The sequence below is a fragment of the Glandiceps talaboti genome, chromosome 15, assembly GCF_964340395.1.
Source record: "Glandiceps talaboti chromosome 15, keGlaTala1.1, whole genome shotgun sequence".
In the NCBI taxonomy this organism is placed as follows: domain Eukaryota; kingdom Metazoa; phylum Hemichordata; class Enteropneusta; family Spengelidae; genus Glandiceps; species Glandiceps talaboti.
Window position 1 is genome coordinate 7445662 of NC_135563.1, and position 25219 is coordinate 7470880.

At 34.4% G+C, this 25219-nt stretch overlaps 1 protein-coding gene across 1 annotated transcript; it reads right to left on the reverse strand.

Annotated features, from left to right (window-relative positions):
- Positions 1 to 234: 234 nt before the first annotated feature.
- On the reverse strand, positions 235 to 25181 carry LOC144446530 (pleckstrin homology domain-containing family A member 1-like). The gene is made up of 12 exons (XM_078136316.1): positions 24759 to 25181; positions 20613 to 20800; positions 17713 to 17769; positions 16180 to 16225; positions 13632 to 13729; positions 12941 to 13060; positions 12396 to 12539; positions 11037 to 11105; positions 10397 to 10461; positions 10012 to 10075; positions 9511 to 9600; positions 235 to 4491 (listed from the first exon to the last, which is right to left on the reverse strand). Exons 2-12 carry the CDS (start codon positions 20751 to 20753, stop codon positions 4477 to 4479), a joined length of 909 nt encoding a protein of 302 aa, XP_077992442.1. The 5' UTR covers positions 20754 to 20800; positions 24759 to 25181; the 3' UTR covers positions 235 to 4476.
- Between the last annotated feature and the right edge of the window lie 38 nt (positions 25182 to 25219).

Below are 25219 nucleotides of genomic sequence, written 5' to 3' on the forward strand. Positions count from 1 at the left end.
CACCTATAGCTACAACTAAATATCGTGCAAAGATAACAACAGGGATGGGTAGGCAAGTGAATAAACATTGAAAAAATGAATACATATATACTAATCAACAGGACCTCACCTATAGCTACAACTAAATGACGTGCAAAGATAATGACAGGGATGGGTAGGCAAGTGAATAAACATTCAAATACATGAACACCGTGTACAGAGTACCATTAAACAGAAAGCATTTTAATCATCCAAAAAGCAAAAAGACAACATTGTAAATATAATTCCAGTCAAACTTTTTATGATCAGAACAGATAAACAACTTTTTAATAATCTATGCAGATGTATTTGCTGCTTTATAGAATGCAAAAATAGTAGATAACTTCCAAAGAGCCATAAATAATAAGCGTTACCGCTAGCCTGCTTTAATATCAAAACCAGTATATAAAAAATACAATTCACAACTTGTCCCATCATATACAATTCAATTATTAAGAAATTATTTACTACTGAAAAATCTAGTAATGTCTTCAAAAATTCTAAAGGTGGGTCCACCTTTAACATATCAGTTACGTACGGATCATAGACTCATAGATGTCTGCCTCCATGAAGCAGCTACAGTTAATGTATTGCCATTAAACAAAGAGTTCCTACGACAGAGTGAATTTGAAAAGTTTCGAAAAACTGACACAGATCAATCTTACACTTTTGTCTACAGTTGTTTATCTCCACAAAAAAATAAAGCTACAGTTTAGAGACTGTCCTAACAAAGAGTGAGAATGAGGGATTCAGAAATGTTTAGAACAACTTCATACTCAAATCCCTCAAAAAGAACGTGACAAAATTATGACATCAGAGTTTACTTTTGAATATTAGAGAAATGAAAATGGACAAACTATAATAATCAGTCCGCACTGTTGACTACAAATCTCCGACAATGAGGTGTCCTAGCTTTCACTGATTTCCTAGGAAAAACTTTAACGATTAAAATACTTGGAAAACATATCAAACATCTTAGATTTCGGTTAAGTAAGAATGAAATGTTCTTGTCTTAAAATGTTCCACTAGTTTTACAAGCACCATGATTTCCGGTATCCAATTAAAAGTCCTTGGGACAACATGCTGATATGCTAACTAATGAATAGCGCCCTCTAGTGACAATGTTAATACAGATAAGTAGTTGAGTCTCTGAAATCTTGATAACAGGAGTCATGATTTATCATTTCATGACATCAGATGAGTCAAAAAAAATTTGATTGCCATACATGTTACCATGGCAACCATATCTCTATTAATATGCAGCAAATTACAAATAGTTTTCTTTCCCTTGATATATCATTTCTTCTTTGATATTAGAGTTATATTGGTAATTACTATCCATCTAAAATTCTCCGTAAACTTTGCTATGATCTGATATTATGATGTACAATGACTAATAAACACAAATATGTCTATAACTAATGTTCTCATTGGTAAAAATTTCAACAATAAAAAGTATGGCGAACTCCACAACAATAACAAAATATTTGTTTAATACTAGTAGTAGTCGCCATCAACTATTTATAGAACAACGCATGATCGCAAGGGCAATATCACAATTTATTGCCCACCTGAGGAAAGGTGGTAATGACTAATATTGATGACGCCTGAGCTGAAGATAAAGGTATCATCAATATTATCGTCATGACCACTAGCCAGAGGGTAGGCAATAAATCAGGATATATGCGTGTGCCAATCATATGTCATTTATTTTATTACACCCAACAAAAACTTTGTCAAAGTTGGGTTGTCAAAAATGAGTCGTGTTATACCACTGAAAATATTACCATTTCATAAATGTGGATGTACTCATAATTTGAAGTTGACAAAGTTTTGAAAGACTGATGAGTTTATAGACCCTCATGTCGGGGGCTATGACAGCACTAGCCTTAGGAATTTTACTGTTCATCTGCTGTAGCTGCCAAGTAGTTGCCATGGCTAAACATTGGGTTGTACTCATGAACGATCACTTATTATCCATTGAGTGTACGTGTAGACGTTCAATTTGTCATAGGGCAACATCACTGCACGACGGGGCAACATTAAAAAATTCTGAGCTATATCACTTTTTTAGAATATCTTATGTTCCTGTTGTAGACTACAACACCATCTATGGCATCAGTAAGGTGTAATAATTTGGTGTAATAGGTGTAATAACATAACTCTGTTCATTGGTTAAATTGAAGATCAACAGCCAATGACACGATGTGTGACATAAAATTTCAGGTCGACCACCACTGACAAGACTGAAGACAAAAGTTTGTTTATCAGCTTTCAATCACACTACATCAGTCTGTCTATTGGCATGTTCAGAGAGAAATATCATGCTATGACCTTGTTGCTGAGTTGGTACATTGATACACAGACACACACTCTCTGGTGTCGTGATATCACAGAAATCTTGTGACCTCATTCTCGCAAACCAGAGCTGTTATTTCTTCCGCGACACTGAGATATAATGACTCTGCCTCTGGGCAGTGCATCTTGGATGGTGCCGTCAAAAGAGGTTGTGGTTTACGACAATGTGTGACCCACGATTACAGTGAAGTTAATGCAATATGAACCTAGGAGTCAAACTATAGCTGCAACGTTGTACCTAGACGGACAAACTTTGTCAGAAGCTGCCCAGCCTACAAATGTATGTAATTCAGAAAAGAACAATTCTATATCACTTTATCCTTCTACCACTTCAATTAAAGTGGTCATATGAACAAGGATCAAGTATTCATTTTGGATTTTTAATTCATAAAACAATTTTATCATGGCTTCCTATGTCAAAAATCAATGTGAAACAACATAGACCAAGTCTATGTTTGTAACTCAATACACTGCAAAAAGCTAAAAAATGCATGAAAAGTTTGTTATCGTACGGACAAAAACAAAGATTTTACACATTTAATAATCTTTGGCAATTAATTGAGTTACAGACACAGACTTGGCATATGTTGTTTTATATTGATTTTTCACGTAGGAAGCCATGATAAAATTTATAAATGAAAAATTCCAAAATAAATACAAAATCCTCATCCATATGACCACTTTATGCAAAAAAAAGAAAAAAAGAAAATATGTAAACACCTTTGGAGATGACAAAGGCATCATAATACAACTTTAAAATACGCAGCATATCAAGAAAATCAAACTCTATCGTTTGCTATTCTAATAAAGTATTTACACTACAGTTTTATATTATATTCAAAGAATATTAAATTTTTGAAAGATATTACAAATCTATACTACAGACAAAATATTTTCACCCCTAAATACAAATTCCATATCTTTGGACTTCAATACATAATACATGTATAATTTTTATTTTTTTTTATTTTTATATTTTACCAAAAAAAAAGGTGACAATCTGTGTTATCTGATAAATAAATGACATTACAAGTTCAATAATAGTCACAATTATGAAGATATTATAGTAAAATTATCTATCTAATCAGTTCTATACTAGGTTGTAAAATTTAGAAGTTACACAATTCTTGGATAAATTTGGGTAAACAACTATTTACTAAACCCTAATGATAAAATATAGTTTGAAATACTTACAAATGTTTTTTAACTACTGTAATACTCAGAGACTTAAAATCGGATGTGAAACAACAAAAATGCTGTTCTGGTTTTGAAAAATTCTGTGTAATGTTGAATATTGTTTTAAAAAGTCAACTCTGGTTCAGAGTTTAACAATTTAGTTTAAAAATGATCTATATATTATATTATAAGATGGTAAAGGTATAAATCGTTGAAACGAAGGTGATGATTTCATTGGCTATCTTCTATCATGTGACTGCCACATGACTATCCATCAAGAACCAATGCACTGAGGCTCACAGCAACTGCACACACATCCTATTGGTCGGTATAAGTCATAACCTTTTAAACTTTTGATGATACGATGTAATCAGGGGTGCGTTTCATTATGCATGCCAGGGCAGCCTTGGACTGGGGTAACTGACATCGCTTTGGAGCCTCAGGGCGTATGCAAATCAAATGCATTTTATTGCATTTGAGGTACCCCTGGGAATATATTAAATCCGTGATTACGATAAATAAATTTGTCCATCTTTCCTAAATATTTTTTGACAATTTTGAATGGAAACTATTATTTCCTCAATAAATATGGAAAGATATCCTCAAAACATGGCATATGATAAAAGTAACCAATCATATGTCGTCCCCATCTTGGGTCAGGTCATGTCAAGTCAATCCCAAAGTTGCCGCCGGTTCCTTGGGGAGAGCCGACTTGGGGCATGCCGAGCGTGATGTCATGTACTAATCAAATGCATCTTGGGGCAACTTTAGGTGCCTCAAAGCTGCCAGGGTTGCATAATCGAAAGCACCCCAGATGAGATGAGTATGCTGATTTGCACCAGATCACATGCAAGTCACATGATGATCACATGATGAGTTAACCATGACAACCTTATCCAATCCTGGATACCAGACGTGTTGATTCTACATAGTGGATACCTGCAACAACAAAAAAGATTACAAATTGGTGAGAACTTGATGGAAACACTCCCTTTTCTCTAAGATATTACCGGAAAGATTCACTCTTCAGAACTTCTTGTTTTATGTTTTGCTGGTAGACTAGATATACGGGTCAATGTTAAATCTGCCACATAATACCTTGATATACAAAGTACATGTATACAAAACAGTAGCAACTTTTGAAAACCCTTTTCAGGACCATAAATATTCTACCTTTTAGCATATCTCTACTAGTCCCAATCTATATTTGGACTGTAAGTTGAATGAAGTGAACACTGCAAAACTTTGACCATATAAGCTTATGTAAATGTTCCACATAGGTCACCATTTTCTGTTCATGTTTTTCTATTGTGAATGAAGAGAACAATAACAGTGTAAACATGGTTGTAGTTTGACTACTAACCCTTTCTGAGAACTTCTAGATTAATTAAAACTGTCAGGAAGATTCTAATACGCTTTACAAGTTTTTTTTTGACATGTTAAAAAAAGGAAGACACTGATTAAAGTGTTCGACAGCCTTTCCTTTCATATCAGTACATTATATGCTTGTGACACAAATTTCTATGTAGTAAACCACAAGATACAGTTATTAGTGGCAGTCCTGTTATCTCCCCTTACATGAAGTGGAGGTTATGGACAGCGCCACCAACGTTTGGTTCTTGCAGTCTCTATTTGTGGTGACAGCGCCACCAACGTCTGTATCTTATATTCTCATTTTGTGGTTGATAGATATTGAACACATATTGCCTGGCCATGAGGGCTATAGCACCCGTTTATTACACCCGAGGGACTGTGAGTTACCAGAATCACATGCTATTTCCCGAGGCCAAAGGCCGAGGGAAATAGCATGTGATCTGGTAACTCACAGTCACGAGGGGGTAATGAACGAGTGCTATAGCCCGAATATAGGACAGGCAATATGTGTTTTATAATATACCTCATGCTGTGAACTCGCGGTGGCATACAACATCGTCAGAAGCTGCCATTTCGACCTGCTGTGAACGCGCGGTGGTCACGTGACCATGTAAAAGTTGATGGAAATAGTCATTCTATTTTCCTATCACGTGACCGATTCTAGCGAATCATGGCACAGCATTATCACTAGGTATATTACAATTAATTATATCTCAGCACACTTAAAGACGGTCTGAGATTATATACATGCTATGCATTCCAGACAGTTTAATTTTCCAAATTAAGATAATTTACAAATTAAAATTAGTAACACAGTGTTATATCATGTCTATCATGTCACACATTATGGTAGATAGAAACTTTGAAACTACGGACTGTTTTGAGTGGTAGTTACAGAGTCTGAAACTATAGACTTAGGGAGTGTGCTTTGAGTGGTAGTTACAGAGTCTGAAACTATGGACTTAGGGAGTCTGCTTTGAGTGGTAGTTACAGAGTCTGAAACTACGGACATAGGGAGTCTGCTTTGAGTGGTATCTAAGAATAACCAAGTCATCATTTTGACATGCATTATTTTCAGTCACCACTACCAACTTCTGCACAAACTGTCCTGTACAGATCCAGTTGTGTATTTCAAGTACGTATGTTCAATCCTTCTGTGACTTCAGATTTAAACATTCATTTCATTATTACAAATGACAATTTAGAAAAATGTGAGACAACAAAGTGACCCCAAATCATACATTGGCATAATAACACCCATAATACCAGAGGTGGGATGATTTTAAAACAGTAACTTAATTCAACTCAAAACACAACAATTAAAGAACAATTAATACAATTTGGTAGACTATGACAGACAAACCACTAAAGCATACAACTTAAATTGACTTGCATGCTTTTAATAACATCAAATGTCTAATTCAAGTAACGAATGAACTCTTATGTATTTGCAACATTTCTGTATCCATATCTTTGGTATATTTCTGATAACAGGAACACCCCCCCCCCCCTCCATTTCTTTAAGTATACTCTCATCATACGTGTCAATCTGTAAATGCAGTAGTTTTTAGTTGCCAAGTTACCATGACAACATGAATACTTCCATTTTATCAACCAGTGTATAAAAGGCAAAATAACAAAACAATGTGAAATTGACTTTCTGGAATATGTGTTCAGAAAAATTTGTATTGCCTGAGTCTATTTTCCCATTTTAGTTTCTCTCTTTGTTTGTTTGTTTGTTTGTTTGTTTGTCTGTCTGTCTATCTGACTGTCTGTCTGTCTGTCTGTCTGTCTGTCTGTCTGTCTGTCTGTTAATCTGCCTGTCTGTAAACCTGTCTATATCTTTTTGACCTTCATTCCATCTGTCTGTCTGTCTGTCTGTCTATCTGACTGTCTGTCTGTCTGTCTGTCTGTCTGTCTGTTAATCTGCCTGTCTGTAAACCTGTCTATATCTTTTTGACCTTCATTCCATCTGTCTGTCTGTCTGTCTGTCTGTCTGTCTGTCTGTCTGTCTGTCTGTCTGTCTGTCTGTGAAGTGTATTCTTAGGATATTCAGAAATCTCAGGAAGCAAGTTAAGTGTTAGTAGATTAGTACCAATTAAAATTGCCATCCACTATATAATGATGTTATTGTCCACAACAAAGCAACCACAACACAATGAATGTACACCACACCATGCATCAACCCTGTATTCTTGGTAGTATTTTCACTGTATTATTTGATGTTAGGGTAGCATGAAATGAACGAAATGTACAAGACGGTTAATTCACGTTAGTAGACACACAAAAAGCCATGTAGTTTATTAGTTGTTGTGGAAGCATTTACCTTGTTATAAGGTTATACCAAGCAGCTTTACACGTATGACACCTTCAAATAAACAAATTGAACCAAAAATTGGCATAAATATTGTCTTTTTAAAAAAAAAATTAAATAAATAAATAAATAAATAAACAAAGAACTAATCACACGGTAGAACATTAATTAGTTGCAAATGATAGGTTCGACCTGTAAAATAATATTATGTAAATTTATCAGGGGTTACAACCTAACAGTTATAATACCAGGTAAGTATAATAGTCATTTTGATATTAAAGGTGTCTCCTTTTCTCAAAACTTTGAAAACTTTTTATGTTGAGCAGAAATAAGTACTTTCAGAGATGTAAAATTTGTTGGTGTGAATATTAATGTACTTAAACTTTGTTGACATCAAGCACACAGGGATGTTTTGATGATGATCAGTATTTAGTTTTATGGCAAAGTTTGATGCAAAATACTGGCCGACATTTTTTTTTGTTTTTACACATAGCAACTCTGACTTGGCTGTAATTGGGACTTTCTGTGGTGCAACCTCACAAGTGTTTACTGCATTGTGTGAAATGAAATTATAACAACTTTTAGCATGAATTTATAACATTAAATAACTGCATGATACAAACTGAATTTTAATGTTTTTTATCTTCATGAATTTTTGAATGAATGTATGTATGTAGTGTGGCACAACAGTTACGTATGGTTTGAATCTCACAGTGTACATTTACAGGACTGGTGGTGCGTTAAACTTACGATGAATTTGTTTTTGTGTATTCATTTACGCTGAATCACAACATATATGTTTTATCTGTGTGTGTGTGTGTATGTGTGTGTGTGTGTGTGTGTGTGTGCGTGCGCGCACGTGTGTGTGTGTGTGTGTGTGTGTGTGTTGTGGTTGCTTATAAGCATGTTAACACACACATTATACAACACAGGGAAATGGAGTACTACTACACTGAACAAAAATTAGTCGACATACTGGTACTTATTTTCATTAAACAAATAATAAAAAAAATGTTCTGATAAAAATCCCTCTCACCAAAATGTGGACAAGAAAAAGAGTTGTATGACAGATGTACAGAATAATTACGTCCAGAACAAAAGAATAATCCTATGTAATCCTAATGGCTCCATTGATAAGATAACACTAATGTGAGAACCTGGGATTGAAACTTAGGCCTTTAAAGGCTCATTTCAGATTAGGATTAAATTTTGGTGTGAAAAACAGTTGTCTGGCAGAGTTATAGAAAGAGTTGGTACAAAATAAAAAGAATATTCCTATTTAATCTTTACAACTCAACTGATAAGATAACACTAATGTAAGAATGTGGGACTGAGTCCCTGACCTTTAAGTGACACCAAACAAACAGGAATTATGGACTATAAGACTATTTTATCTATACACCAAGGGTCTATGTTTTATTAAAGTGCAGCAGTTGCCCCATTCACACATGCTTAGGGTGGGGGGGGGGGCACAACAACTCAGTCTGTCACCATGGACTCTTAAACAACACATTGTTTATGACCAGAAATGTACTACATTATTTATGAAAGAGTTTTTCCTGAAGTCACATCTGGCGTCATGCAGATAATCGAACTTCAATAAGATGGTCAGAACTTATGTACTCATTGCATTGTGTTTGTCAACAAATGAAACACTTTTCATGCATATCAGAACTGAACTTTCAATCATGATTTTCGTAGGCTGGCTTACTGTAGTGATATTGTGTACTGAACACCACTGATATTGCAGTAAACTGTTTTGATTGACACTGCCATCAACCAATCAGAACCATGGAAATGATGAACATGTCTATCAGATAGAATCTACAGTTATGTGTCTGTGACGTACAAGAATGGGTAATACGAGTGAATACCTAGGGTTAACATTTTTGTTGCAGGCTCTGTTCTCACCTGACATAATTCCTAATCATTCGGTTAAAAAACTTCATTTTCCCTTTTATTTATATCAATCATAATTCCTGGTGAAGTATTTAATAAGAATTGATTTTTTCCATTGTCCAGACAAAGTATAAATCTCACACTCAATCTATCCCATTCCATGACATGAATACCATGGTAAATTCCAGAAAACACCAATGAAATGTCAGATATGAAATTAATCAAATTTAAAAAATAGACATAAAGTTAGTATTTGTTGAGATGCTTAGCCTATTTAATGTCAAATCCCTTGATGAAAACCATCGTCAATTTTCAGAAACCGTTAATAAAACAGACAGATGAGAAATACATTTAATATTAAATAAACTAACCCTTGTATTAGTTGCTGTGCTAGCTCTTCTTGCCATAATAGCTCCACAAATTGACGATATCCAACTCTGCATCTCGGATGGACTGTCAGCCTGAAAGTGATGACATAGATCAAGTATTAGATGGCATGTACTAACGATAGTTACTATATACAATGCACAGGCCAAGTTGAAGAAAAAAATATGGAATTTATACCCTGGTCATTCTACAACATGCATCTATAACATAGCAACACCTCTCTATGTCACTGGTTCTGCTGTGTTCAAAATTATGAGTCAAAATGTTCAAAATTGCCACTTACTTTCCCTGATTTTTCTTTGATATTACTGGCACTGGTATAATTATGTTATTCCCCAATATTTTTCTTCATTCAGCTGGAAAATACTAGTGACCTAAGGATTTGTTACTACTCGTCTAGTGACTCATAGTAACAAAGCCCCTTAGGTCTCAAATATTGAGGGTGTCTAATTTTCATAATAATATGATATAATGATATAAAATACCTGAACATAAAATGTCCTGTTCATTGTAATGACTTCAAATAAATTGTCTCTCAGCATTGTATTCCTGTAACAAACAAAACAAATTATTCACGATATTCTACACCAAAGAAACAAAATCTTTTAAACAATTTTTATTGAAAATTGTAGAATTTTCATCAGGGCAGAAACTTGAAAAAAGAAATAGGATAATTGAATAGTAATGTATCAGCCTTAGACTGATTCTGACGTAACAAGCTCAATTACCACTTAAAATGCAATTAGTCTAGAGGCTAGCCGTGGCATTGAATCTCATCTCACATCTAGCTGTATGAGGTGGAGAGATGAAATTTCAAACTAGGAGGTAAAATTGTAACTATAAGTTGGTAGGAATTTGAAGAAAACTTACGCCTGCGAAGATTCCTTGCAATCAAATATATCCCTTATTGGTATGCTTCTGATTGGATCTTTGTCCTACAACAGATAATTACAAAGAACACTTTTAGACGGTATATGTTGAACAGTTGATATCAAAGCTAGCTAGACAGTATCACCCAAAGTAAGATCATGTTTCAAGTACCATGTTAATTAGTCCTATATTTTTTATTTGTAGTTGTTCACACACACACACACACACACACACACACACACCACACGCATGCACGCACACACACACACACACACACACACACACACGCACACACATGTACACATACTTGTTCACTTACTCCTTCATGTATACACACAAGCATTCACACATTCACTCAATCAATAGCTCGCTCACTTGTTCACTCACTTACATATTTGTTCACTCACTCACTCACTCACTCGCTCACTCACTCACTCACTCACTCGCTCACCCACCCACCCATCAAACCCACGCACTCACTCACTCATGCACTCACCCACTCATGCACTCACCCACCTACCGACCCATCCATCCACTCACTCACACATACCAGGATGCATGCACGCACATGCCTATAGTGCTACTTAATGTTTAATTCAGTTGAATGCTGACATTTGCTTGGAAATCACACAAAACTTACTTGTTGATTTTTAAAGTATGAAATTCCATGGTCATCCAGAATAAAATATCTCCTTTTCCATGACTTCATCTGATAAATACAACAAATTAACACTGAGACATTTGACAAAAAGTATGACAACAATAAACCATAGCTCAAAGTTTCAAAACTGATGTGGATATATAGTCGTTAAAATTTCTGCCATAATCTTTAGTTTGCTTATTAAAGTTTCTATTTGTTGCCATATTCACCATTTTTCCCATAGCCAAGAATGGGAAAGAGCTGGAAAAATGCTAAATTGTAAATTGTAAAGTGCTTTGAGCACAGAATGGAAAGGCGAAACACCAACATTATTATTATTATTACTATCATTATACTGCGAGCACTTCTGACTAAACCAAAATTCAAGACCTATCAATTATCTTTCTCAATGTCACAGTTCTAAGTATGTGGCCTTTAAGACATGACCCAGTGACCCTTAACAACTACTTCCGAATCAAAGTATTTACAATTTACACATTCCTGTAGAACAATAGCCAAGTTCAGTTCTCACATTGTAAATTAATGACCTTCAAAATTTACAAGTTCAGTATCATTATTTTTATTTAGTGATACGGTATCTGACTTTTGGCAAACAGCACTCACTATCTCAAGGACTTGGGATTTACACTGTAACTCTCTCATCAGTGAAATTATGTACAAGTTGTAACGAACACACCCTGTAACGAACACACCCTGTAACGTGACATGTTTGCAGTGAACCACAACTTTCTTTACAAAAAAGGACGACTAGTGTAGTAGTATTTAAAGTCTGAATCCCATGAGGAGTTGGCTGGTTGATAATATAATTCTACAATCATACAAGTTGTTCTATATTTCACCGCCGGCCTATAGGAATGGGTGTGGTCGACCATGAACATCCCATGATGATTTCCTCAATGTTGTGTTCTATTGTAAAGTCTTGTACAGTTAAATGCACCTGTCAGTTTGCTTTTATCAAGGCCATCAGCCACATGTGACATTACAACATTATAGGATTCTCTTCATTGTTCATTGCACATTGACAATTTACATTGTGACCCACACCCCTATATTGTTCCTCCCTATTGTAAATGTTTAGATTTCTAAGTTGAAATGAACCAAACAGTTTCTGCTCAGTCTGGCATGGACTGCCTATTCTAAAGGTGTTAGTGATGAGTTGCAAATAACATCCATCAGAAAAGTACTAAAAGCTGTATGACAATGAGATTTTTGAATATTGAACTTTTTCACGGTGTTTCACTCAATTATCCATTTGTATTATAACACTATATCAGGAATCAATTTTGATGATAAATCTCCTTAAAAAAATGTGTTGATCTATACTCATTTAACACTTACCACTGCCCCTTGCTTGACACAGAAACCTTCTTTGATTGGTAAGCCAGCTTTACTTCTTCTACTTTGGAGAGATGGTGAAAGTCTTGGAGGAAGGGAGTGACATTGTGTAGCATCGTCACTGCTATCGCTGTCACTGTCACCTATCTATACATGACATACAAATCAATAATTTTAGTCAAACATTATGATGTGTAATATCATCACTGTACATTAAAAAGTAAGTGTATGTGTACATGTTGGGGTCATTTTCATTTCATAATCATACTTTTAGTATTCTCAATGATTTAGAAATGACAATTAAAGTCAGAAGGAACCTTTGAACCATTTGGTTTATTAAAGTTCCAAAATATCAGTGATAAATGAACATTTTTGCACAGATATGCACTCGTGAAGTCGTATCATACCATCAGTAATGTTATGAATTTGTTCTTATCCTGCCACAGAGGGCATCAATTTTTTAAAATATGTTGTCAGACTTAAGAAAGATAGGAGTTGATCAGGTGATGAGAAACAGAATTAAGTACAGCCACCCTAAGTATACTCACCCTCACTGGTGTTTTAACAACTACTCCTCCAACTATCTCAGTTTTGTAACTTATTTTCTTGTCTTTTTCTCCAGGAAATGTATTCCTAAGATCAGTCTGTTTTTCTTCCTTTGGTGCAACCTAGTGACAAAGGTAACATACTTGTGTGAGAAAAATAATGTAATTATCAAAATAACATGCAAACATTGCACATTTTTGTTACATAAGGTCAAACCATAGAAGTTGAGATTTCTCTACACTGTCTATTGTCAAACATTCTTAACTAATTTGCAAAATACACAATCATTTAAAATTCATTCTAAATTTGGGATTCACTGTCAAGAAATTGGTTGACTCTGTGACAGTGAGTGGAAATTTCATTTGATAACATTTATGCTTATATCACCTTTTGAACAACAAAGGAATGACTGTACAAACACACACACAAACAAACAAACACACACACACACACACACAAACATACAAACACAGATGTACACATACATTTGGGAAGACACACACCTCCAACAAACACTGGCATATACACAAATGGGACCACATAGACACACAGACAGAGACATGCATACACACACACACGCATATACATACACACAAACATACAGACACACATACATGTAGACAGACAGACACAGACACAGGCAGACAGACATAATTACAGAACTGTACAGTAAACAAAAGAGAAATTACTTACAATGATTCTACATGCATTGTTTAATTTTTCAATCCACTCTACTAAATCTTGGGCATCATTGGCTTGAAAATAATACTTCCTTTCAATTGAATTAATCACTATAAAACAAACAAAAACAGTAACAAACTTTTAAGATTTTCATTCCAAACAACAAGAAATAAAGAAATGGGGAGGGGTTGGGATGGGGGAGGGGAGGGGGGAACTAAAGAGTTCCAGAAATTTGCAAAAGCATTTAAGACATAGATAACATGGTTTACAAGGACTATCACTAATTCAAAGCATTACTTAGAATTTCAAATAATATTGAGCATTGCTAAAAAAATAAGTCAGATTTACACATTACTAAATATTATCCAAAATATTGCCAAGAAATTACCCATCTTTCCTTTACAAAGTAAAACTATTCATATCTAGTCTTTATTTTATCATTAAGTATTCTGCAGAACATCTCTACGGAAATCACTGTGTGTGAACTTTGAACTTTGAACTTTTGACATAGTTTGCATTGCTGCAATATATAACATAATATAGAGCCCATGGTGACATTTGAAATGTATTTATTAACTAAAGCACTGTTCAAGTATATAATATATGTGTACGATTGTTGGTGGCAGATAATTGACTGATAACGATATAATACAACTGATAACGGACAAAAAAATCAAACCTAACACAAAACATCTAAACATTGAGAAAATAAATTCACAGCATATCACTGAATAGAAGTTGAAATCTGGAAATTCACACCAGTTGTATGGCAAACACAGACTTGAATCTAGTTACCATGGTTACAGCAGGAAGTTAAATCTACATTACATAATAATTATTGTGTTCTTTTTAAAAAGATTAAATAGGCTTGGATTTTCAACAAAGTGCACAGACAGTCTGATAGACTTCTTTCTAATCCAGGATGTTTGAAATTACAAGCCATGCTAAAATTATCAGTTGACATATGCAGAAACGGAAATACAACTGAAAGGAAATATCATATACAAATGTACTGTGATATTAATAAAATAAAAAGTTTATTTATAGCCATATTAATCATGTTTACGCTTACCAAAACAAAAATATGATTGATTCTATTCTACTTGATAGTTTATAACTGGCAATATCTGCTTCTCTTGTTCTGTTTCCTTGCAAAATTTCACAATAATTCTGTGTGAATAAAGGTATTAGCCTGTCTCTTTTTCCATGGATAGTTTAGTTTTAAGGATTTGTATCTGTATATTCTCATTCTTTGTAATTTATTTTTAAATATGGGCCTCAAGCCTGATCTAAACAATAAATTTTTTTTTAAAAAGATGTCCAGCTTGTTATTTCATTCCTCCACTGAATGAAGTAAAACAAATCACAACAATGACACCGATATCATTTCTCGGTAATTTACACCACATGATTTCCTTCTACTTATTTTTATACTAGTGGTATTTCTAATTCACAAAAATGACCATATGACATAAACTTTTACCAAAATAAAATAAAATTATATTCAATGTTGGTCTGGGGAACCCCGGTAAACAAAAAAGAAAAAAATGGGCATAGTTTCCCCATACATTCATATAATATATATTATTTATACCAAAATTTGGTGGGTGGGTGGTAAATATAAATATCATTACACCATGCACAAGCCAATATATTGTCTTTAAACAGAAAATATGGATTATATCCTCCAGTCATTTGATGTCATGACAACCCATGTCTGTGTCACTGGTTCTGCCATGACCGAAATGTGAGTCAAAACATTCCAAATCTCCCTGATCATTCCTAAATTTTGCTTGAGGAGGTATACTGATTATAATATTCCCCAATAATTTTCTTCATTCAGGTGGATAATACTCATGACCTAAGGGTTTGTCACTACGAGTTGTTATTGTATTTTCCATGGCTGTACGACGAAGAACAATATTGGAGACTAATATCTAATTATGATAACATAGCTAACAAGTGACTGTGCTGGAGACAAAATTTGAGACCAATTCAAGCTATTTGAGAACTCTACAAAATCTAATTTAATACTACAGCCCTGACTCTGACGATGTCCTTCGATATATTGAACAAAATGCCTGACAAGTCACAATACAGCTGCAATAGTTGTAGCTTGGTTTTCATTTGAAATACTTTTTTTATTCTTTTTTACATTATATTTTGTGCGACCGAGAGTGATGGAGCAAAACCGCTACAGTGCAGTACCGCATCTAGACAATATGATAAAATGAGTGAGAGCTAAGTTTCATTTTGGTTTTAATATGCTATCTGTAAAAGGCTACACTTAATGTGTAACTAACTAAATACGGGTTATACAAACGAGACTATCGGTATTAAGTAGATTACACAATGTACCTGCATGGCATGCATGCATGCTCACATAATAAAACACACCCACTGCATACCTTCTTGGAATTTGGCCGTAAAGTTGACATCATGACAGAATCAAGTGTCTCCTTGAACAAAGCACAAATACAAAGGTACATATCATGTTAAAATACCTACAACCTTAATTCTAAAAATGTCGCAATGCAAAAATGTGACTGCCTGTACTTACCAAAGCAGCAATCAATCTTCGGCCTTAGTTTGCTGGCATCATGTACCTTCAAAGAAAACAATGGCAAAAATTATTTATCACAGATGATAATTTTTAGATTTTTGCAGTCCTATTTTTAGTGTTGTAAAACTGTAAATAGTTTAGCATCATGTACAGGTTCCCATGGATGCAAATCTATATTATTATATGAAGGAAAGTAAAGTTCACTAAAATTTTAGTTTAATATGATGTTAAATATAATTATATTTTTGTTCAATTTTATTTACTACTTTAATCCTTGGGTGTACAGAAAATTTACATGACAAGGAGAGAAAAAAAATCACAAATACTAATATACTAGACAAGACTATACAAATAGAAAACTGGATGTACATGTATGACAAAGTGATAAAAATAAAAATACTTGACACAGCTGTCTTGTCACTGAATGGTAAATACAAACAGGTGCAAGGCATATTTCTGCTCATGATATCATAACAACATATTAAAACTAAATTACTTATGACAAGATTTTCATTTATTATTATTATTATTATTATCAGAAGTAAATTAGTACAAAAATGGTTTTGACTCTTCAACTAGTTTCATACCTCAGTGAGATTTTTTTCAAGAAGTTTGATTTGAAACGGTATAAAATAAATGCTCACAAAACAAAGGTACATGAAGTACAAATAGAGCATCAACAGAACTACAATATATGACCTAGAATCAAGTCAGAAAATACTGGAAAGATATAAAATAAAACTGATAACACTGTTTCTATGAATAACAACAATCAGTATCTGGTAATAATGGCATTATATGACAAGTTCATCTCTCTGGTTCAAACCATGGGGTTGGCGTTTTAAAAGTTGTAAATTTAGTAACATATTAACATTGGTGATAACTCAGTTTGGTATAATACAGCATATCAAAGTCTGAACTATTGGTATATATATATCATTATGAACCGTGTTATCATTATATGTTATAAATATGTGATTCACATCAAAGTCCAGAATGCAGGACATTTTGTTGCAGGCAACAAACAAAACATTCTTTTCCTCTTAATTTATTGTACATTCACAATCAGTCTAGAGGCTATTCATGGCTTTGTATCTCATGAAGAGAAGAAAAATCTTGAGATTCGAAGCCATAGATAGCCTCTAGACGAAAGTGAGATCTGGAGATTTGAACCCACAGATAGTCTCTAGACCAAAGAGAGATCTGGAGATTTGAACCCACAGATAGTCTCTAGACCAAAGAGAGATCTGGAGATTTGAACCCACAGATAGTCTCTAGACCAAAGAGAGATCTGGAGATTTGAACCCACAGATAGTCTCTAGACCAAAGAGAGATCTGGAGATTTGAACCCACAGATAGTCTCTAGACCAAAGAGAGATCTTGATATTCGAAGCCACAGATAACCTCTGGACTAATTCCCCAATCTAATTTCTAGAAGCAACCTTGATAGGAAAATAATCACTAACTCTATACTTTGTTAATCATTGTTCATTTGTTTATTAATATCAAGTATCATGTCCTTCCACTTACCTTGGTAACATAAGATAGATCTATAGCTCCTACAGGCCCAGTACCATCAGGTAAATTCTACAAATAAAAGGATACAAAATTGAAAAAAAAAATTCTTGGTGACTACAATAGCATTTTATTTCATGCTAGAGGGTCAAAACAGAACAAGAAGTTTGATTCTCAGTACCTGTATCAGCATTTTACATCATGTTAGAAGGTCAAAATAGAACAAGAAGGTTGTACTTATTCTCAGTACCTGTATCAGCATTTTACATCATGTTAGAGGGTCAAAATAGAACAAGAAGGTCGACTTATTCTCTGTACCTGCAATAGCTTTTTACCTCATACTAGAGGGTCAAAATAGAACAAGGTCGACTTATTCTCGGTACCTGCAGTAGTGTTTTAACTCATGCAAAGGGTGGGGCACAAGTCTTTGTTTGTTTTGATGTGTCTAACACAATTCATGTCAGAGGGTTTCATGATTTCAAAGTTGACTATACAGGTATTTGTCTCACATTAATAGTAAGATTCAAATCTAGGTTATATATTTAACAGACTTTAGTACACTACAGTGTAGTGTCCTCCATGGCAAGTTAATTGAAAGCACAGAATATTATGTATTCAGGGAGGTCATCATATACATAAAACCAGAAATAGGTAAAATTGTCCCTGACTGCTGTAATTGTCAATTATTTATATACACCTGGGTTACCAGGTTAAAACCCACGTTATTGAGATATCACTGTTACCCAGTTATTTTACTATCTGATCTATTCATTAACAGAAACTGTGGCAAGCCAATCACAACCACACAGTTTACAAGCTATTGAACCCTAATTCTGCCACAGCCATTAGCATTTACTTGAATTTGACCTGGAGAGATTGTAATTTAGTTTCCCCATAATTGCTCAAATCACAAACAAGAGCTAAACTTGTGTGTATATTTTCCTGGTTGGATGAATTTATCGGATCACAAGTATATAGATACAAGTGTTACATTGGATCAATAAAGAATACTCTTCATAATTTTTTCTACTTTGACAGTATCAATTTGATATTTTTTTTCCCCTTTTGACAATATCAAGTGAACATACTTACATGAGACCTTCATTACACAATTCTAGTACAATGTTAATACATGTCTTCTATGACATTACAATGTGTTTTCTGGCATTGTTACAACTGTTGATTGCATAGTAGGGAGTTGCTGAACATATTTGGTACGAATAATAAATTACATCAAGTTAAATCCTAATACCAGGTTTGAGTTCAGTCAATTGCAAGTGATGGTATAAGTATGCTAAGTAAGTAGAATACTGTGACTACCTTTTAGTATGCAGAAAAATGTTATACAAAAAACATATAATCTCAGCTATAATTGTGTCCCTTTAATAATATTACTGTACGTACTAAGTCACAGTATAACATGACAGCCTAATATGCATCATAACTATGAGGTACCAGTACTTCTTTTATTTTCTTAAAGTTTACAACTGTATAGCTAGACAGTACAATAAATAATACATGCTATCTATCATATCCTATATTAATGTACAACAAGTCAGCCAGGAATCCATTGTCACTACAGGGCATTCCATACTGTACAAAAGGACAGCGGAAGGACAGCGGGAATCATTGCTAGCCTGGTTACTACAGGACATTTGATTTATACTGTATAGGACAATCCAGAAACCATGCCAACCACAGGACATTTCATTTATACTGTACAGGACAATCCAGAAACCATGCCAACCACAGGACATTTCATTTATACTGTACAGGACAATCCAGAAACCATGCCAACCACAGGACATTTCATTTATACTGTACAACAGAACAATCCAGAAACCATGCCAACCACAGGACATTTCATTTATACTGTACAGAACAATCCATAACCATGCCAACCACAGGACATTTCATTTATACTGTACAGGACAATCCAGAAACCATGCCAACCACAGGACATTTCATTTATACTGTACAGGACAATCCAGAAACCACGCCAACCACAGGACATTTGATTTATACTGTACAGGACAATCCAGAAACCATGTGCCAACCACAGGACATTTGATTTATACTGTACAGGACAATCCAGAAACCATGCCAACCACAGGACATTTCATAATATCATAATACTTTACATCAGAACAGCATGGAATCTTTCTGTAAATTCAGGAAAGGATGGTATCGAGTCTATTTACATGTAAATGTACAAGGAAGCTCTAATAGTCTCCTCACTGTTCTTCCCTGTTCAGATAACAAACATGTCATACGGAAATATTATATTCCATGATAGGGTCTGACAACATTGTCCAGACTTGTCTGTTTTTCAGATATTATGACATCACTAGTTATCATTGCTATAACAACTGAAACTGTTAATGTGATCGCTTGTCTGAATAGGTTATGTGTATTGATACTGATGAAGAAAATATAGCAATAAATATCACATGTAATATATCATGTGTAAAAAATAAAAAAATAATGATATTCAACCTACAGGAATAGGGTCTATGCCTTAACTAATCTGTTAGAGTCAAAGTGCATAAAGACAGCTTGACTAGTCAAGGGATATCTTGTTTTTCAACCAGATTTACCATCCACCCATAAATGTGATAAAATTATAAATGTCTAAGAAACTATCAAATTTCTAGAGAACATCCTCAGCTCCAAATTATCTTGCAATTCATGCTGTCCTGTTCTTTAACATTGCCATCGGTTTTAATATAAAACATTTGCAACACTACCGAAAAATTATCAGACCATCAAACCATTTTATCATTACATACATGACCTTGACAAAGACACAAGGAAGTTTCCTTATGCCGGTAATATTAATACATTACAAAAAAAAGATCTTCAAAATACCCAAAATCTTCAACATTTTATCAAAAGACAAAAAAAATAATACTTACCAGAGGATTATCCATGTAACACCAAAGGCGTGATACCTTTTGATCCAACATAGCGTATCGCCTGTAAAACTTGCCACTATTTTCATGATCCTCAACGTCTACAAATCCACAAATTCTATTCTGCCTGTCTACATACGGCATGGTTATAGTACTCAGGCAGTATCACACAGTGTCTGGTCTTGTCTGGTCTGCACAATGAATAAATGATGTGATATGATTAATTTAGTTTCATAAATATAACTGACTCGGTCAAAGACAACCCACACACTATGACTGTCTTTGACATATATATACCATATATGCAGTGATAAAGTATATGGCATTATGACATGTTGCAGTTATCACTAATGACAATCACAGAATCCTGTATCTCTAATAATCCACACAATACTCAGATTGTGATGCTACAAAAGACAATGCATCCCATAGTCTCTACGTCATATAAACCAGTTTCAAAGAACTCTTTGAGGATTTCTCATTATTGTGTTTAGAAGTGTGATTACAACTCCAATCTTAATGCCAATCATATACAGTGTAAATATTGTCATACAGTAAGAACGTCACGTATTTCACCCCACACCTTTTTTCTAACCTGCTGCACCTTGATAATACCCAGGACTTAACTCTACCAGAGAAATGAGAGGGGAATTCCCTCACAGACTCACTGTCATATAAGGACACTATCAGGTAAAGCCTACCATACAATATACATCAGTTTCACAGCAACACGTGTTGAAACTTATACGTACAGAAACTCTACGAAATTTATGAAATAACGAAACTAATACTGCCTAGATCATGTGATATTGAAAACATTATACGTCCTGGTATGAGTAACAAAACTAAATTAGTTTTACAGGAAGAAATTGCTTTCTAGTGTTTAGTTTTGTTTGCCTTGTTTGACCTTGTGGTCACTCTATGCTCTAGGTATACATGAATGGGTTTCAAGTCATGGAAAGGACACAGTCTTCAGATGATGTGTGTACCAGTCAACTCACTAAATTCACAATGTAAATACTCAATATCTATTAACCCATTCAGTACTGAAAACTTAGCCACCAAAATTATTTGAACAAAATTCTTGTTTTTATGTAAGTTTTTGGCATATATCAGCTTCATTTTAGACTGGAATTAAAGAAATGTTACTTCGTAATGAAGTGATATTATTATTATAACTATGAAAATGTTCATATAAATTGGGTCCCAAAATTATTTAAAACTAGTCTCCAGTCATGAAAGGCTTAAGAATGACATGATTGCACCCTTAAAATGTATCAACTGAGAACTGAAAACTTACAACTGAGTTTTTAGTACTAGGTTCCACAACAATTTTTACATTACAATAATTTGTAATTGTATCCTCATTGAAATCTTTGCTACAAACATACAAGTGTGTGTAACTGTTATCATATGTGCAATTCTTTGTTGGTGAAATTAATACACATAATATTTTCAACTAATTTCATTGATTAAAATTGAGCTTACATGTATTGTACAGATTTGTAGATCTACAACACACTATCATATTGTGACACTCTTAAAAATACAGGCCTATTTTTGGCAAAGGTACAACACACAACCAATATGAAGTCCCAGTCGAAATATAATGCCATGGCTAGCAAAGTTTTATTTTGACAGTAAACTTCAAACTTCTATACACCATAGTTTCCACAAAATGACACTCATATACATGTATTCAGTGTTTCAATTATGGTTCTAAAATCCAGGTAATAATGAGGCATGAAATCTATCAAAAATTGCAAATTTCCTGTGTACCCAGCCATAACTTTACAAATTTGTGGACAACCATATAATACCACTATTGTATGTAGGTGAACTCAAAACAGATTTCACCTATGACCTACTTACCGGTAATTACCCTTGACAAACAATCTGACACGAATACTCAATAAACTTATTTTCAATGAAACTTTCATTATGGGACTTGACACAGACTTTCCTGTGCCATAGTTCTACTAGTACTAGTATCACAAAATGATTTTTTTAAATTCATAAATTATGAAATTCAGTTCTTGGGGGTGGTTATTTCCTTGAACAGCTGTCATTGATGACTCCAACTGATAGAAGTCAATGCCAACTATTGTCCTAAGGTCAAAGATAATCCCTATTGAATCTAATAGACTCTATACAAACTATTCATTGTCTGTTTGTTTCCTTGTTGTTATCTAGTCCTAGACATAGATTTCCTCTAACCATCAACAATGGAATACAACAAAACACAGTTTAGTCTTCTTTTCTCCTACATTTGTCTGTCTTAAATGTGAACACAATACTCCAGTCCACTGTGTTTCCTGTAGTGTACATGTCCCCTAGTGTGGGTGTGATGTCACTCGTCAGTCTAATTCTGTGTATGTGGGTGACCCTATCAATTCTATATGTCACCATAACGCCTGAAAAATGATGGGTCATGGTGGTACGAAAAAAAGTATATGGTGTCAACCAATGCCTAGTGATTTTGACTCCATCATGGTAGACACCTGCCCACCATGCAGCCTTGAATGTCAAAATGTATTGTCTGATTTAGACCGCACCATGGTAGACACCTAAGTCCCAGCCTTGAATGTCAAAATTTGTCGTCTCATTTTGATTGCAAAATGGTAGACATCTACAAAGCTTTGAATGTTAAAGTAAGTCATTTAATTTTGACTGCATTGTGGTACATGCCTAAGTTTAATACCGGGCATCACTTGAATGTCAACCTATTGCTTTCTGGTTTTAATGAAATATTGTACTACAACTATAGCTAAGCACATGTCTGTTCTGTGTGTAGCTAACATATGTCAAATAACAAATTCTCAAGGCCTCACGTCTGTCAAAAATCATAGCAACCACTGAAGTAGATCTTGTTCTTAAAGATATTGCATGGAATATTTAATCAATTTCTGTCCCCTGCCCTATCTTTATCATTTTAGGGTAGCAACAATGAATTTGAATAACTCTTGGTTCTAGTTGTTGCCTCAAAGTTCATGTTCATGATCTATATTTAGAGTACAAATAATCAGAATATTTAGTTGTTTCTAGGGTTGGTTGATAAGTGCTTTCTATGCTACCAACCCTCTTCAGGTCAAGTCAGTGGCCAGCATAATTTTTGAGCAATATATACTACCATATGCGTTATTGAAATATCTATCACAACTGTTAGATCCAATAACCATTATCAATGAGATACCACACAGGTGCACCTTGACTATCAAACATCACCATGGTTAACATGGGCATGAAAGAGAACATGCTCTAGTTTTCAAAAACAACAACCAAACTCTTTATTAGAAATACACCTTGTTATCATATTTGCTTTCAGTCTATAGCGTTATCCTTCATTGAATCTAGGGGTTACAGATGATTCAATACCGCATTAGCATTAATTTGATTTAGACTCGCACATTTTGAACATGTTAATTTTATGAAGGCTGACATCCTATTTTTAGGGTGTAATTACATAGACTTATTAGAACTATTAGTCCTTCAAAGGGGTTAACAACATCTTCTTTTATGCCTCAGATAGTTAGATATACATTTTGTATTAAAACTCAAGACTGCATGATTCTTTAAAAATGTTAGGCAATCTTACACTACTTCTTATGCTTTCAGACACTATTTTTATCCAAATTTGGCACATTTTTATAAACTTTTACGGATGTGATATATCTTGACTATAATTTGGGTCAATATCAATTTACTTGAGGTGGAAGATGGAACATAAATCAATGCATCTATTTCCATCATAAAATGAGTATCTAATGTCGCTGACTGAATGTAACCTTATTACGGTAAAAGATATACACGCTTAACATATAAAAGAATTTCTACGAATTTCGGAACTAATTCCATTGTTTGATGTCCCAACAAGTTTACGTACATAATAACGGCCCAACCCCTACAATTCAAACCAATAAATCCATTGAATAAACACACCTGGGCGTTATTGATTTAACAAGAGGTGAATGAGAAACTTCTATCAAAAATCTTACCAGCATATTTTCATTTAAATAGATCCAAAAAGATTGCCGAGAGTAAAACAATGTAGCCATGCATTACCCTGCAAGCGGTGTATACCACATGGATGATATTAAATGGCCACGCTCGTACTGAGTCGTAGGACTATGGATGGAAATCATAACTCACCTCACGGTTTTAACATGTACATATGGTACGAGTTACTAAGAAATTAGGGCGATCTAAGCATGGCCTCACATGCCGGTACGTTCTTGATAGACGTCTGGTTCTGCTAAATGTCTGGGAGGAAGAAACCACAATGCCACGTTAGAGTGTCTAGTCTAGTGTGGGTGACTGAGTCACAAACACACAGTTCAGTACACTAGTGTGTGTACATACACTTGTTGAACACGACCTCTCGTTACTACCACACGAAGTTTCAATGTAGAACTTTCTCCTGTTGACACGGCGTGGTTGGTGTGTACTTCGTAGTAATTCCACGTCACAGCAAATCACTAGTATACGAGAACTGACAGGTAAATCCGGACTTTAGACCAAGTTCTCCAAACTTTTGACACTTCCGTGTTTCCTTGTATTTCTATCTTCTCAACATGGCTTCCTAACGTCTGACCCGGATGTACTTTATTGAT